Raw genomic sequence first — 17,113 nt, 5'->3', positions numbered from 1 at the left:
CTGTGGCGTCCAGAGGTTGTAAGTTGAGTCGTCTGATCCAACAGTCTGCGATTCTTGACATCGACTAATAATCCGAAATGGATTAGAAAGTCAACACCAATAATGGGCTTGGTGACATCTGCAATCACGAATTTCCAGGTGAATTCTCTTCGTAACCCCAAATTCAGCGTCAGTGAGATACTGCCATACGTAGCAATGACAGATCCGTTTGCTGCTGAAAGTTCGTACTGTGATTTTGGTCGGCGCCCCTGTACTTTCGTGCGTGGGAAAACGCAAAGGTCCGCTCCGGTGTCGATAAGGAATTGTATTTTCGTGGCGTGGTCGGTGACGAAGAGGCGGCTGGAGGTAGGGCTGTAATCGCTGGCCGCGCTTAGCGACTGCCCGTGGCGTTTCCCTTGTTGAAGGTGCATGGTGTGACGCACTTCTCCGCATCTTGGCCGAATCTACGATGATACCAACACATGCCAGGTTTGCTGTGGCTTTGGTCTCGCGGTCGGGAATGGTTCCTCCTTTGGCTGGCTGATCGTGACTGGTGACGTGGCCTTGATGGTCGGTTTCCTCTTGCGAGCTCTTTGGAGAGCTCCTCGCGAAGAGTTGAGATTTCCTCCCGCAAGGTGATCACCAGCTTGCTGATGCCGCACAGGTCTTCCATCGTGGTTTCAGCAATGGATGCCTTTGATGTGGAATCTGCCATGGCGTCAGCTAGGTCTGCAACCTTGTTGAGATCCGCGTCCTTCTGTGTCGCCAGTACCAATTGCATGGTATGTGGTAAGCGACCCATCCAAAGCGTGCGTAGGATGTCATCAGTAACGGCTGCTCCTGCGAGAGAACGTAGGTGGCGCAAGAACTGTGATGGTTTGCGATCACCAACTTCCTCGTGCTCCAGTAGTCGTCTGGTCTTCTGCTCCTGGGTAGAGCTCAGCCTTCTCGTCAGCTCCGTCCTGAGGTGCTCGTAGGCTCCTTCACGAGGTGGGTTAAGGATGATGTCTCGAACCTCTGACGCGTAACGAGATTCCAAAGCTCCCAGGATGTATCCAAATTTGGTCGCGTCAGTCGTGACGCCAGCTGCTTCGAAGCTTCGCTCCACCATGCAGAACCACATTTCCGGGTCTTCTGGACAGAATGGTGGGATCCTCACTGCCACGCGGCTGATCTGAGGTGTGGTCTGCTGGGCTGGTGCTGGTGTTGTCGTTTCTCCTCCGGCATTGCTGCCATACCCGCTGGAGAACTGTCCATTGGGCATCTTGACAAGGCAAGTGAATTTAAGAAAATTAACGCGGGAAAACGGATGTTGAAAACTGCGCGGGAAAACGAGCTCCAACGAAAAAAATAATTCTCTCACAAACACAGTAAAATAGTAGTTAATAAAAAAATTAAACGAAGTCTGTAAAATGAAAATGAATGAATTGAATTTTACTTTACGGGTCACCACTGTAACAAGGGATGGTGTGATGAGGGGTAGGTGATGAATAAAATCAGAAGGTTTTGATGCGTATAAAAGTAATTCCCCAAATTTATTATCCCTTAACACAAATTACAGATTCAATTTACAGCTTGAATAATACAAAGTTTATAAATTAGATTACGACGATAGTGTTTGTGATAAAAGTTATTTTAACGTTGAAGCGAGCGGCGTGTTATTAAGACGAGCGAATTTAAGGTACTGAGTTCTTGTTGGATTGCCACGTCTGTTTTTATATTGAAAGTAGACAAAGGAAATGCTATCCACAGCGTGGGTAAATTTATTGTTTTGTTCCCACATTGCGGATAGATTCCTGGGATTTTGTCTGCGAAATTTGATTAAGGTACAAACGTTATCAGTCCAACAATGGATTTCACACGACACAATGACAGGAATGCACTGTTTACTCGTTCATTCCTGTGATGGACAACTGACACCCGGCACTTAAGCATTTCTTCAGCCGGCGGGAGGTGATCATATGTCCGTTCTCACGGCAGTGTTTTGCTGATTATTAAAAATATTGAATTATTAAAATGTTGTAATTTTTAGGTTTTAACTGCTATCTACACATTGCACTGTCTGCGGACTACTTCCACCCTCACTATATATATATATATTATATATATAAATACACATAATACATTTTATTTTTAAGAAGGTGCTATACAGTATAGACTATTCAGGTCCATGGTCGACTGCTTAACCGTCATTCAGGAATTTATATCCTGAGCTCTATCTAACTTGTCGGTCACACACATATTTTTATTAGAAAACAATAATAATAAACCATTTATAATAAGATTAGCATGCCTGTTTAAAATTGTTCCATTATACTCTGTATCGCAACACAGGGATAATAATATTAATGACGATGATTATTTTTACACACATTATATACTTACATATATTTACATTTATATTTATTAATATACAAACATATACTATATTCATAGACACACATATATAATATAATATAAAAACACATATTATATACTGTTTAAGCATGTGCTACATAAAGTATAAGTATAGACCACACACATCCACCGAACTTTAAGAATTCGTCTATTCAGCGGGTTTAAGGGCATCCACGTAGTCATTTAGTGCCTCTTAGGTAGGTACCATTGTATGACATTAATATAATTTTAAATATTAATATAAATGTATATGTATACCTTTATACTTTTTACACTACAACATGCCTGATAGTAGTGTAGTGAAGTATTAATATATTAATAGTAATAAAACAATCACATAAATACCTATCTTTGAAAAATACACATTCATAATATTTTATGACCTCATCGGGAATCGAACCCGGTTCCCCCGAGTGAGAGCACGGTGTATTACGCACTTAACCGCGACATCTGTCTAGTGGTTTTCCAATCACTTCTTTCTTGCCATAGCATATAATATTATCGCAGTTGAAATAGCTATCAATGTAATTTTAAATTATATTTTGTTTTAACGAATATTCAATTTATTTATAAAAGTATTATAACTATCAATCGATGATACTTGATGGAATTTGAATTATTTGAAATATAATTGAGTTATATATTTAGTATGGTATGGGTGAAGAAAGAATCTTTATATTGTAAGTATATATTATAAAAATGCTGAAATATCTTGTTATTTATTTTTAAAATCATGAATAATAATAAATTATATTTTGCATTTGCAATAAAAATGGAAAATAAAACCCCAACAGAGCTTCTGTTATTTATTTTGTTAACAGACATTTTATAAGAATTTGTTATTAAACATTTGTCCACTTCATGATATCCTTGTTCTGGATGAAACACACTTTGGAAAAAACAAGTGGCCCTTGCCAAAACGTCGCTATAGGATTGGTTTCCCGAATATCCTTTTCTGTCAAAATCGACCTTTTCATCCTCAATGTTTTTTTTGTATCTAATTGGACTAGAACCATCCCTTTCTTTAAATTACTTTGTAATGGTAGTGAATACATCATTCATATGCTGTAAAAATAACAATTTAAAGATCTCCATGTATTTAAATATAGGATTATGAAATTTGTTTTTCGTCTCCTGAACATTTGGTCTATTCGGGAAACAAATCCTACAGCGACGAAAAGCAAGGTTTTTTACTGCACTGAGTGGTTCAGAGACAGAACTCTGTCACTATATTTACAAGTAATATGGAACAACAATAATAATAACATTATTGTCTAGAAGGTTACGAGTGGGTTTTGCAATCACACTCCATTTATTTATCGCAAAATGCCGGGATTAATAATATTGGAATTCTGTGATTAGTTTTTTTTATGTTAGTAATGAGAAAAAATCACACTATCGTCAATAAAGTCATTAAGAAAACAGAAACAGTCAATTTTATTTTTATTTGTTTTCCACATTTTTTTACTTACTCCAAGGATTCTTTTATATTGAATTGGCAGTTAAAAAAAATACATGCAATATAATAATTATATTCATTTTGTTTACATTTATACATATTTAGGTATTAATAATTTATATAATCATACATACATTATGAATTTCTAGAGTACCATGTACTACAGTAATATGTAAGTGTCAACAGAATTTAATTGCGATTTCGTTTCAAAAATGTTCACTATTTTGAATTTGAATTTGAAAGAAATGTAAGAAATAAAATTAACACGAGAAATAAAAATAAGCCTATGTTCTTTGAGTATGTACTACCTACGTCTTTTTTTCCTAACAAATAATAGTGACTAAAAAAACCACCAAAATTGTGGTTACCACTTAGTACTTACCTACTTACATAATTATAAATCTTTATACTCGTACAAAACTATGATACCTGTATGTATATATACTCTCAAAGAAAAATATAGACTGGCAATTCATAACTAAAAATGCTCTCAAATCCAACTCTAAGATGAAAATATTGAATTGCCTTCTCAGAGCGCCATTATTTTGTAGCACCGAAAAAAATCCAAAAAGTTCAACATTTTTATCAAGAAAACATTTTCGCCGTAACATGGTTTCTAAATTATTAATCATGAATAATATTATATATTTATTGACCATGTCCAATCCTAATAAAATCATATGGGCCTCCACAGAGAGATAGATTTTTTTACGAGAAATGGATGTTAGCCACTTGCTTAATCTATCAAGTCCATACTCTTACTCCAAACACAAATTTAAAAACAAAATTTGAATTTACCAGACCCAGAATTTAAACCTGGGACCCACGGCAATATAATCCGATGCGTAAAACACTTGGCCATTGTGGGCATTATGAATATGATAATATAAAATGTTTTTTTTACCAGTACCAGACAGTATCAAATAAGATCATTGGTATAATCAAGAAATTCCGGAATCGAAATACTTTTATAATCCCGGGATTTAAAATCCTTTTAGGGATTGCAATCCCTAGTTACGAAGTCGTTGTTTTCTGATTGTTTGATCATGTCAGCAAGCGCCGAGATGTTGTCATTTCCTTTTCCCACTTCATTATCAACAGATCGAAGGAAGGTTTTACTAGCAACCTTTGTAAAATGTACCATCACGTATATATGTATAATTTACATTTATACCTACATACACAATATATACGTAGGTACCATGTACGAAGAAAAAGGATATTATACTATTTTTTTTACATTTTAAGGCGATAAAAATTATATGAATATAAAACTTTATATTGGTGGGTAATAATATTGTAATACAGATAGAAATAATTTAATGTCTTTTATCCAAATGCAATTATTATACAAGTTATTTTATTAAAGTTACACCTACTTTGATTTAAAATACAAAAACCGATCACCAGTATTGTACGACAGCATCTTCTTGGCTACGTAAAGGAAGGCGCTGTTGTCGACTAAATGGGAGGAGCTTGTAAGTTTATAATGAAAGTGCGGTTAAAAATGGGAGGAGCATGTTAGTTCACAGTTTTAACACGTAGCTAAGAAGATGTTGTCATAGAGTAGTAGCTCAATGTGGAAAGCGCTTCAGTGAATATTAAAAGCCATTAGTTAAAATTTTTCGCAATTATGTATGACTCCTTTAGCATGGTGGACTATGTACGTGGGCGCGATACCCGAGAGATGCAGGTTCGATCCTGCGGGGGTGTCTTACTTTTTTCAAAAAAAAAAATTCTATTGGTTATAATATATTTTCTCAGAAGTGTTTTCAGAATTATGTATGTTTAATAAAGTTAAGTTTATAATATATTATTATATAAAAATAGACATGAAATAATGAATATTAATATTATGATAAAATTATAAGTATCATATTAATTTCTTCAAATTTACTTTTAGATATACAACATAAAAAACAATTTTATTTCTTGTAGACTACTATGAAATAACAGTGAATAAAATTAAAAACGTTTTTAATTGCACTATATTTTTTATGTATATTTTATGAAGCATCAATATTTTATCAAATCTCGGAAACATGCATAAGTACCTACTATAGAAATAAATAAAAAATATTAACGCCTAATGGGACTTGAACCCTTACCCATCGGATTCCGTGCGCTGTGCTTTGAATTTGATAACCTTAATGAAAATGTACTTTAAATAGATAAACTATAATTATTTAATTAAATATATTATATATTACATTATATTGTCTATGGTGGCCGAGTGGTAACGTATATGATTATGTGATGTCGTGGGTCTCGGATTCGAATCCAGTGACCGCAAAACATGTAAGTAGTATGTTATTCATACCAAAAATGAAATATATTATATATTATTTATGGATAAGGTGAATGGCAATTCACAATAATTCATTTGAAATTAAATTTTAAATCCGTTTTGTGATAGTACACTGTCATTCATTTACTCACCCCTTAGTCATATGTTGAAAACGGTGATAAGTAAAGGAAAACATGTATTTCACTCACACCCAAGATTTCGGCCTAAAAAATAAATAATATATTGTCATATTAATTTAAAATTATACAAAAACACTCGCGCATTATTTTGAAAACTTTCTTTTTAGTTTAATCATATTTTATAGATATTTCAATTGATTAGTTATTTTTTTATGACACAACAAAAAGGCTTGAAAACTATGCGACTTCACATTTTCCGGACTTCCTTATTAGTCTGTCATAAATGTAAAGCTAAGTTGTTTACAACTTTATAATGTATACTTTATATTTTGAAATGATAGATTTAAATTTACATACTTTGTTAATAATTTATATCTGGCTCTTTGGCAAGCATACAAATAAAGGCAAAACCTTAGGAAATTACGTCATAATTACCTAGATGCCCATTATAACTATTGAATGAGATAGCTTACCATTATAACATGTTTATGAGTTAGGAAATTGTATGTTTGTTAACATTTTGTTTTGACAGGGGCAAATTATTGTTATGTACATAACATCCAAACATACCTACATTTAATAACTTTCAAAATATAATATACTTTATCAGTAAACTATGTACCTCATACCGTAATGTCAGTGAAGCTAGATTTTAGTTTCAACATCAATAATTAAACTAATAGTTTGAACATTAGTTACAAAGGTTCTCTTAGATATGCTTTTACCTACATTGTAGTATAAAAGTCAGAAAATATATTTTTTTGGCAGAGTATTATTCCGATCTATACGAGGTTATTGAGAACTCTATCATTCTTAGTAATATTTTCATGTGTGTTTCTGATAACCACTTTCTTAGAAATCAGAAGCATCAGTTGTTTATTTTTCTCAAAGTATTGCCATTGGTGAATGGTAAACAATGTTCGGTTATTGATATACGTATATACGCACTTACGTTAGGATGAATAATTTAGATGTATAATTCAATTTCATAAAATTTATAATGTATTGTTTAACTCCTTCAAAATTATGTTATTATTTTTATTTACACATCTCAATGTATAAACGTGATGGAGAGAAGCCGTTTAGCTTTTGGCCCACTCAAATAGTAGACCGTTTTCAAAGTTGTAACTTATAACAGTGTTTTGTAAATTATCTGTAATTTCGTTTTCGAGTGGCATTCATCCAGAAATGTATTGATTTTACTAAACTGATGATGATGATATTATCATATAAAATAATAATATTTCCCTTAATCCGTAATTTATTGATAAATTTTTGCCCTGCGTATTGTTCTATAAGGAAAATCGACGAAGTTATAGTTACAGCGATGGGAAAACTCAAACACAAAGAGACGTCCGACTTTTCACGATCCATTTCCAGTATCCACTTTACCGTTCTAAATATCCATCATTTATCTTACCCACTTTTGTCTATCCTCACATTTCGCATCAAACTTTTTATACAATGTCTTCAGAGACATGAGCTTTCCTTCAACATATCAATATTATTATATGCTTTGGTACTAAATTTGTTTGTTTTATTTTATTTTATACTACGATAATATCATCATCATCATCATCATCATCATGGGCACATTAACTTAATGCATGTCTTGGCCATTTCCAGAATACATCTCTACTTCCCTCTATCTACTACATACTCCCTCTTTACCTTGAATTCAATGATGCTGTATCTTTTTACATAATCTAACTAACGCAGTCTTCTAGACTTCTTTTTCGTCTTACGTTTATTGCAAAATACCTTTTTTTCGTTGAATTTCTTGAAGATCTTTAGATTAACTTTCTCAATAAAGTCTCTCTACTTTCACGTGCAAGACGACATGTTAATATTAAATAATCCATGTTCATGGGTGCACATTCCTTGTCACGTGCCATTTTCATTGTATATATATGGTTCCGACAACCCTTCTCATATTAAAAAAATAAATAAAACCCTGCACTCTTTTCTATATTTTAATACAGCCCGATGAAAGTTTTATGGAGCTTTATTTAAGAATAGCAATAAATATAAAAAAGAGTACTTTTAAAAGTTCGTTTTGCACAGATTTTCTACAACTAAATCCAAAATTCTTCATTGTCAGTTTAAATTAATAATAGTCTTAAAGAAGGATATTATATCGTTTCTAACTATCCTCTTATTAATGTAATATTTTTTATAAAAACTGATAAAATACTATTAAAACTATGCATTTATTATCGATCTCCTTTTTTAATCGATACAAATACAGTGGAAATAAAGGATGTATAATATTTACATTTATTTTATGATTATGACTTAAACAACCGATTAAATCAAACTTATTAGTCAGTTTTTTTTTGTTTACATCTGGCTATTGTGTCATAAGAATATTAATTTGAGTACCTAGTTATCGAAATATTATTTGCCTCTTGAATCTGGGGTAATGGAAAACCTCTGTTATAGAATAGCTTTTTTGCAAGATAACTAAATTTTCGAGGTGATTGCAAAACCAATAAAACTAGATATATTTTTTTCTTGTTAGAAAATTTGGGATTCCAAACACGTTGATAAAAAATTGCGTACAGTGCATTGGTCTTTAATTGTACACATACTGAGATATTTTAATGAAGAAAAAAACAAATTGTATAATTATTACTACTGTCTGCTTAACTCATTCGCTGCTGACTAGATAATGATTTTTTAATTATCTCTTTTAAAATTCACGTTATTTACATAGATCGGCCGCCTGGTCATTACGCGCCAGGTGCGTCTTCAGCGTCCAAAGTATTAAGCTGTTTTTAGTTTCATTAATAATTATTTTTTTATTATCTAAGTGTTGAATAGAATTGATGAACGCATGTTTTCATATTAGACATTTATTAAAATGACTTTTGATATTTTATCTTTATTAATACTAAATTGAAATCGTATGAAAGTGCATTTTTGAATAACAAAAATAATTGTGCGAGATTTTAAAGGGAAGTCTTGGAACGACTCACACTATTATGGATTTTATTAAAGGAGTACCACGTATTATGATAATGTTGATTTTTTACAGGAAAAACATATTTTTGAAGGTATACTTCTTTAGGCGCGTTAAGAAAATCAGATCAGAGTGTATTTTTGGCGTGTGACATGTAACACATAATTTATTTTTTCAAACGAAAAAAAATCGCACTCGATTGGATTTGAACCACCGATTGTTCGGTTATCAGCCAAACGCACTACTTGATACTGCAATCGTGGCGATTATACAGTATAATATTATAGTTTAGAATTGTTCCGTTGCCTAGACAGCGAATTCATTATTGTCGGCCATTTGCATTTCCTTACGTAAACAAACTATTAAACGTCAGAGTGACAGTTGGTACTTTAAAAATAAAAACAACGATAAATAATTGTATAATTTAGTTAGGCCAAGCTGACAGAGCTTGGAGGCAAAACCACCGTGTCCGGTTAAGAACTGAGAAGTCCAATGGTCTGGAGTCAATCTGGTTATCTCCATGCGCCACTTTATATTAGGAAAAAACAAATGCGTTTGTCTGCCCTTGGAAGAAGTGGTCCATCGTCCCTGCCACGTACGCAGCGCCGTGTCATACGCCAGGTCGCGTACAATAAGTTTTCGAGCGCACCGGCTCATGGATCCAAGTCCTAAAGGTGGCGATATAAAGATACCGCCAACCTCCGCCCCCAGACCTCCGAGCAAGTCAGTCGTGGCACCACGGATTTGAATGTACAGGTCTAACGGAAGCACTCCAGCAAGGACAGGCAACGCGTCGGTAGAAGTCATCTTATAAGCCTTAGTGAGGGCAAGCAATGCTGAGCGTTGACCGCTGAGAAGAGTTTTTCGGATGGATAATAACTTACATCTATGATACCACGTGCTGGCGGCATATCCGGCGATACTCATAAAAATTGCATCGTAAGCTATTTTAAGAGGTCTGATCTTAAGACCCCAATTACTTCCAGTAAGCCAAGAGACCCGATGGTAAGCTGTTTTGGCTTTAGCCACCGATGTTTTGGCGTGGTGTACTTGCTTATGTGGCGAATTGCAGGATGCCGATCACATCCTCTGGGAGTGTCCCCATATGTCGGTTGAAAGGGAAGAGCTTCTCAAGTCGGTCCGACCCTCAGTTGGACCGGTCGGCCATTGCGACTTGGTATCTACGAGGGAAAATTTCTCAGCTTTTAAAAAGTTTGCGGCATTATACGGCGAGCGAGAAGGTCTTTTCTCATCGAGAATTGACCGTAATACATTATATGGAAGTAGGGATCACGCACACTCTAGTGCACGCCAACCAAGGTCTTGGGAAGTTGCTCCTGGGACACTTTCGGCACAAATTTGAACAGCGCCTATCGTTCGTTACGCCACGGTATACGCCTGCATAACGGGTGTGGAGACGTGGCGGGTGGTGGAGGGAAAAGCAAGTATGTATAATTTAGTAATATAAATGTAAAGTGTATAGAAATAAGCTAACGGCGTTCCAATAAGCGGTCCCTTTTCTTGAGTAAGTAATTTAACAAAATAATTAAAAGCTAGTCAAATAATCTAGTTTATCACAAGTTTTGTTTTGGTTTTGTTACGCAAAAGAAGTATAACTCCTAACGCGCTTACATAAGTACACACACCGTTTTTTTTTTGTTTTTGCCCAATAAGAGATCAATCTCTAAAAAATTTGCCATACACTGACACAGATAGTATAACCAATTATGAATAACGTCTTATCTATGTCATCTATAGTTTTTACGAAATAAACCTAATGTCATATCCGTTTCAAATTAACAATCATTTCCCAAGTATAGTACGCTTATTATTAGTGTTACGTTTTCCGAAATTATATCTTATTGAATGTGGTACTAGAGGTGTATATATAGAGAATACCGTGGACAACGAATATGACTAATGTATCCGTAATTAACTATAAAGCGTTAAGAAGAGGCAGACATGATTGTCAACTTTTTGGACGATACAGGACTCATAATGACTTCAGCATTAAGGATAATAGAATACAGAAATCGAAAAAAACAATATTAAACTATTTAGGGTGACATGTTTCTCTAGCTAAGTACGTGAAAATGAAAACCATCAATTTTCTGTAATATTTATAAATTAATAATTTACATTCCAATAAATGAAAGTTTTGTAGTAATATATTATGTTAATTGGTTTAGCAATCCAGGTTTTTTCAGTAAATACCGAAATGGAAAACTTAAAACAGATTCACATGGAATATTACAAAACCTTTATGCATCATAATTTAATCTCTAATCGAATCAAATATTTTATTTCCATTGCCATTGCACTGAATTGAGAGATGCGATGGAAGTTAAGTTATCGATTATCTCTGAATGCTATGCAGTAACCTGTTTGCAATAAATGAAGATTTTTGATTCCAAATTTCGTTCAAATTATTTCATTATATATTTTTCTACAAACAGTTTACCATATTATTGCATTCGAAGTATAAGTAATAACTAGCACTACGATCGAAATTTACGGTTTCGTATCACGGTCTGACTATTAGTAAGACTTTTTTATTTCAACCAATAAATATTTTATTTTAATTTCGCTATTTTACTTTTATTTGATGTTATCTATAATAAATATCTAATTCACGCGCAGGTCAGAATTATGTATCAATACATTGTTCACTGATTTTAATGGTAAAATTTAGGTACCATTTAAAATTAAAATATTGTTATAGCTCATTTCTTATGGATAGAATAACATTTGAAATCTGTTGGAGTTCTCTACCGTCTTTGAACAAAAAGATATTTTATGTTAGGTCATCATGACGTATCTGTGCGGGAAAACCTTATTCTCTGGGTATTGCCAGTGTGAAAAGCCTAGAATAACCTAAATAACAGGTATACGGGTTTCAGGCGTAATTATAATTAATTAATTAATTCATTAAGAAGATGATTACATAACAAGATATATTAATAAATTTAGGTTATGCGAGTGACAGGCTGAAAATCGAGAGTGTTGACACCTATCTAGAGGTGCGCTTTCCGCAAAAAGGCTCAAAATCCCTCGAGACATATTCAGTACAATTCGTATTACATTGGCGTCTCATACATGCAGTTCAAGTTTGTTTCCTGTCGTGGTCACAATATAAAACATGAGAACTAAACTGTAACTACTTCCTATAGTACCTAATACTTTATTTATTTATTTAAAAAAAAACTTATTGAATACATAACCAATTATTAATTCAAGACGGTCACAACAAGACATTTAGAATGAAAATAACACGTAAATTAAGTTAGTAGAAAATTAAGCCAAAAAATAATGTTATAACAAAAAAAAAATAACAATGAACGACTATTTGCAAAATTACTCAAGAAAAAAATAATTAAGGAATAAAGTAGAATTTTAAAAACAAATACATAGCGCACCAGTAAAAATGTCTACGTCACTAGGAAGTGCATTGACCAGCTGCATATCCCTCGCCATTGGTGCCTGATAAGGTTGATACGAGGATACGAGCTGGATACGCTGCAACCACGCTTGTAATTGACGGGTCATGTAAATTAAAATTTTCTCAAATACCAAGATTGGAAACTATACCAATACATAATCTTATAACAGCATAAAAATACCTTAAAAATAAAAACCACCTAATATTACTAATATTATTTTTTTTTGTACAAAATAAAATATATTCAGTCACAGAAACACTCAGTCTTTGATAACACCACATATATGTATTGTGACCTCATCTGGAATGAAACCCTAAGCCCTCGTATTAAAAAGTCAGTGCCCCACTCACTGGACTACGATAGCCGCTCCTGAATAGCACCTGTTTTAGTCATCATTCTCTGGCACGTAATATCAAACTACTGACAAGAAACGAAAATAGCTGGAAAACATAAATTGAGTGTATTGATTTTTTTTAAAATATATATATAAATATTGTTTCATATAATCATCATTAAAATTGGTTTGGTGCATATTTTTGACTAGTTTATAATTATTATACAACTCTTTCAATACTTAATATAAAATGATTTGAAGGCTTTGTCTTGTACGTTGTTAATGCTAGTAAAATAGCTTTTTAGGTACATGGTATATCTACCGTAAAGTCCTGGTATAATAAAGCACCTATCCAGTGCCCAGACATACCTATGTCTCGATTGCAAAAAAAATATTAAGTACCTACGTGTTTTAAGCTTAGTTCTTGCAATCTGAATCCAAATCTTAGACATATCTCAGATAATAGACTGAATTTACACGTAATTCTAGCATAGTAGTTAGCGAAGTCGATTCTTTATGTTTTAAACTGCCCTATGTACTATTTTAAATATTTATCTAAGTACTACCAAATACCTGTAAGGCTAATCTAACTAGTTGACAGGGTAACACGGTTCCGTTATTTTTCTTAGATCAAAATAACACGGATATCACTCGGGGAAATTCAGTATACAAAATAATTATTAATAATACAGTGATTAGCGAATATTTAAGTTGGTACGCATGTCGTGTGAGAAGTTTCTCTTTTTAACGGACCTCGGCCAATTTCGTATGGACTGATGCAAACTTCGTGCATATTGTGTATCTATAACGTCGAGTCGATGCAGCGACTGCGTCGCAAATTATTAGTATTTAGTTGCAAAATCGCCGCATCTCAAATCCTAATATGAAATTGTCGTACTCTATCATGATCTTAAGTTGTTAACACGTTCATCAATGCCCGTGTTAAAAAAGCATCACGCCTAGTAGTTCATATCTCGGGGTAATTAGCTGTCGGAATACGATATAGCATATTTATCACCTTTTTATTGATTTTTGATTTATCTGTTATGTTAAAATAGCTGGATTAGTATATTGAGTAGAAAACTTAGCAAAATGATGTGTGTGTCACATTACCATGTACCATTGACAAAGATACACTGTTATATCTAATATATATCAAGAATTAAACAGTAAAATTAATTAAAATATAAACAATGGGGAAAATAATAAGGCACAACAAAAGAAATGCCATAAACGTATTTAACAGATTTTCGCTGTATATGTATGCCCACGATAGCGCTTATTCATTTTCATTGTGAATTATAAACATGATAATGTACCTATTTATACTAAAATAGAGTCATTATTTATTTTTAAAGCAGCCATTACTTTCTGTTAAAAAAAGAAATCTTAAGTTTTTATTTACGTATGCAAAGTGCTTGGAATATAAAAAAAACGAACGTTTAAAAACGTCAGCTTAAAAAGGGATATTCATTCTCTACAATTACATTTCTTCCTAAGCTTTTTAACTCTGCATTGAAATTAAAAAATACTTCAACGGACAGATGATATAGGTTGACGTCAGAAAAACGATTATTTTAGCAAACAAAAAAAATGTTTAAAAAAATACTTTGTAAGTAAACAGTAAAAATTATTTAGAATAAATAGTTAAAATACGAGCCACGCATTAAAAGCATGATGAATAGTTACAAGATACCTAAGTATCCTTTATATAAAAAACCTGCAAATAGTTTGTAATTCATTTAAATAAAACAAAATAATAAATAGTTGATTTAAATTTTGTATTATTTAATCTTTTTGCGAGCCGAGTTTCGGCTTTCGAATATTCATGTACCTACTATGCGTACTTACCAATGGTAAATGCATACTGACAATATAATATACAGTTCCAAGGTCTTGCTTATATAATAAATTAATACAATAAAAGAAAATAAAAATATTATTTCCTACTAAGTAAAGTATAAAGTGTGTTGTTAAAACCCGTCATAGATACAATAAATATACCTATTTAACTAGAACTGAAATTCAAATTCCATCAAGTACCCTCGGTCAACAGTATAAATTTGCTTATAATATTTTATTTTATTTATTACCTATTTAATATACAAAATTTTTAAGGATATTAGATTTTTAAATAAAATATTTAAAAAAAAATCTAGAAAAAATGTTGGACCCAGTGGTATTTGAATTTATCTCTTTTATTTTCCGGATGAGTTCTTTTATTCGTTTAGTTACTTTTAATTAATGTCGACGTTTCGAAGAAATTAATGATAACAACAATGATATTATGTTATGTGCTTAAAATTTCGCCAATTAAAAGGCAACAATTTTGTAATTTATTAGGGAAATATATTATTATCAATGTTATCAATGGCGTCAGCGCAGCTATTCTTAACAGTTAGCATTTCAGCACGTTTCCGTTATTTTCATTGATTCAAATTAACACGGAGACATTCTATAGGTACAGAAGGTGGTTATTAACGGCTATCGGCGGTTATTTATAATAATTGGTAAATTCATAATACGGTGACAATTTAGGTTGGTAGACATGTCAGTCAAATTTGGGTATGTTCGTGCTGACGGACGCGCCTGAACCTAAAATGTTTGTACATACATAATTCTGAAAACACCCATAAGAAAATATAGCCAATAGAGAAAATCTTTTTTCAAAAAAAGTAAGACACCCGGCTGGAATTGGCTCCGCGCCCTGTGTATTACCACTATGCTACCACTGCCATGCTTATTTGGCTTTTTATTAATACCTTCTCATTATTGCTATCTTTGTGAGTGTTTTCTGAATTATGTATGTTCAATATTTAGAATGGTACATTCTTAAATCTTGTGAATTATTCGTTGAATAAAAGAAATAGTTATTTAAAATGTTTATATTGAAACGTCAAACATACCAACATAAACTATAAATTAGGGCGGCGGCCGTGGTGTAATTACTTTTGAAAATAGTCAGATCTTGCATCTCAATTCTCAATATGTAAAATTAATTTACTCTATCTCGCTCTAAAAGTTAACACAGCCAAGAGAAAGGCTGTTAAAAGATTGTCCTTTTTGACAGTTTAGACCGTATACTTATTGTAATAATTAACTCACTGAATACATACAGTGATAAATGTGATATATTTATTACATGTAGCTCTTTTCGGGTGTTAAGTGATATGTTAGAATAGCCTCATAGGTATTAACATAATTATATCACTTGCGAATAAATATTTTAAACTCAATACCTAATATAATCAATATTAGGTAATCAATAATCAAAATTCATAATGTAACAAAACCTCAGAAACATTTATTTGTCTATTATTTTTTTTTAAATCCTAGAGTTTGACCGAGTGGGATTTGTTATCTTTTACTGTCCGAGTGAATAATTTTATCCATCAAGCTACTAATCCATTATATAACTAAAATAAATTTAATAAATCCTACAATATCTGAGACGTTTAAAATCCAACCGATGAAAAGGCAAACCACTTTATATTATGCTATAATATTTAAATACGCGAAGTTTTATGTCATGTAATAAATAAAAGGGAAAATGATACAATTTAAAAGAAATTATATTATAAATATAAATATATTTTTTTTATGTCCGATCCTAAGATTGTAATATGGGCATTCACAAAGTGTATTTGTATTATTATTATTTTTTGTTTTTTTATTAGAAATAGATGTTAGCCACTTTCTCAACCTATTAGGGCCATACTCTGACCCCAAACTCACGTTAAAAAACGAATGTGTATTTTTGAGACCCAGGATTTGAACCTATCATCTAAGACAATATGAGCCAACACGTTAACCTCTGAGCTATCGCGGATGTAAATATATTTATAAAAAGTACTTAGTTGATAAGGTTAATAAAATGATTGATTTTTACAGTGCTTCGTCAATACTGAATTTGAAAATGTTCAAATTGAATAAGACCGGTTGAGTGATTCTAAAATAAAACGATTTCTTTATTATAAAATCGTTTTACTAAAGATAAAAATTCTTAAACAAATATGTTACAAGTATCAAATTTGCTAAATCGAAAGGATGTAAGTGACATTTTGCCTAAAAAGATTTTTTATGATATTAAATTGTCTCTAATGGAAACTTCAATT

The 17,113-nt window shown here is 32.4% G+C and overlaps 2 protein-coding genes across 2 annotated transcripts in view; one reads left to right on the top strand and one right to left on the bottom strand.

Moving 5' to 3' along the window:
- The window catches only part of LOC147072864 (lachesin-like), a 275,503-nt gene that overhangs the window by 4,704 nt on the left and 253,686 nt on the right, over positions 1 to 17,113 (top strand). The gene's annotated exons all lie outside the window — the stretch shown is intronic.
- LOC147072865 (uncharacterized) lies at positions 371 to 1,243 on the bottom strand. Its single transcript, XM_085945739.1, has one exon. It carries the CDS (start codon positions 1,241 to 1,243, stop codon positions 371 to 373), a length of 873 nt encoding a protein of 290 aa, XP_085801865.1.

Source organism: Rhyacophila brunnea, unplaced genomic scaffold (genome assembly GCF_057557595.1).
Source record: "Rhyacophila brunnea isolate RB1 unplaced genomic scaffold, BYU_Rbru_1.0 scaffold_19, whole genome shotgun sequence".
In the NCBI taxonomy this organism is placed as follows: domain Eukaryota; kingdom Metazoa; phylum Arthropoda; class Insecta; order Trichoptera; family Rhyacophilidae; genus Rhyacophila; species Rhyacophila brunnea.
Note: the sequence above shows the minus strand (reverse complement) of the source record. Positions and strands in the feature narration are given on the sequence as shown.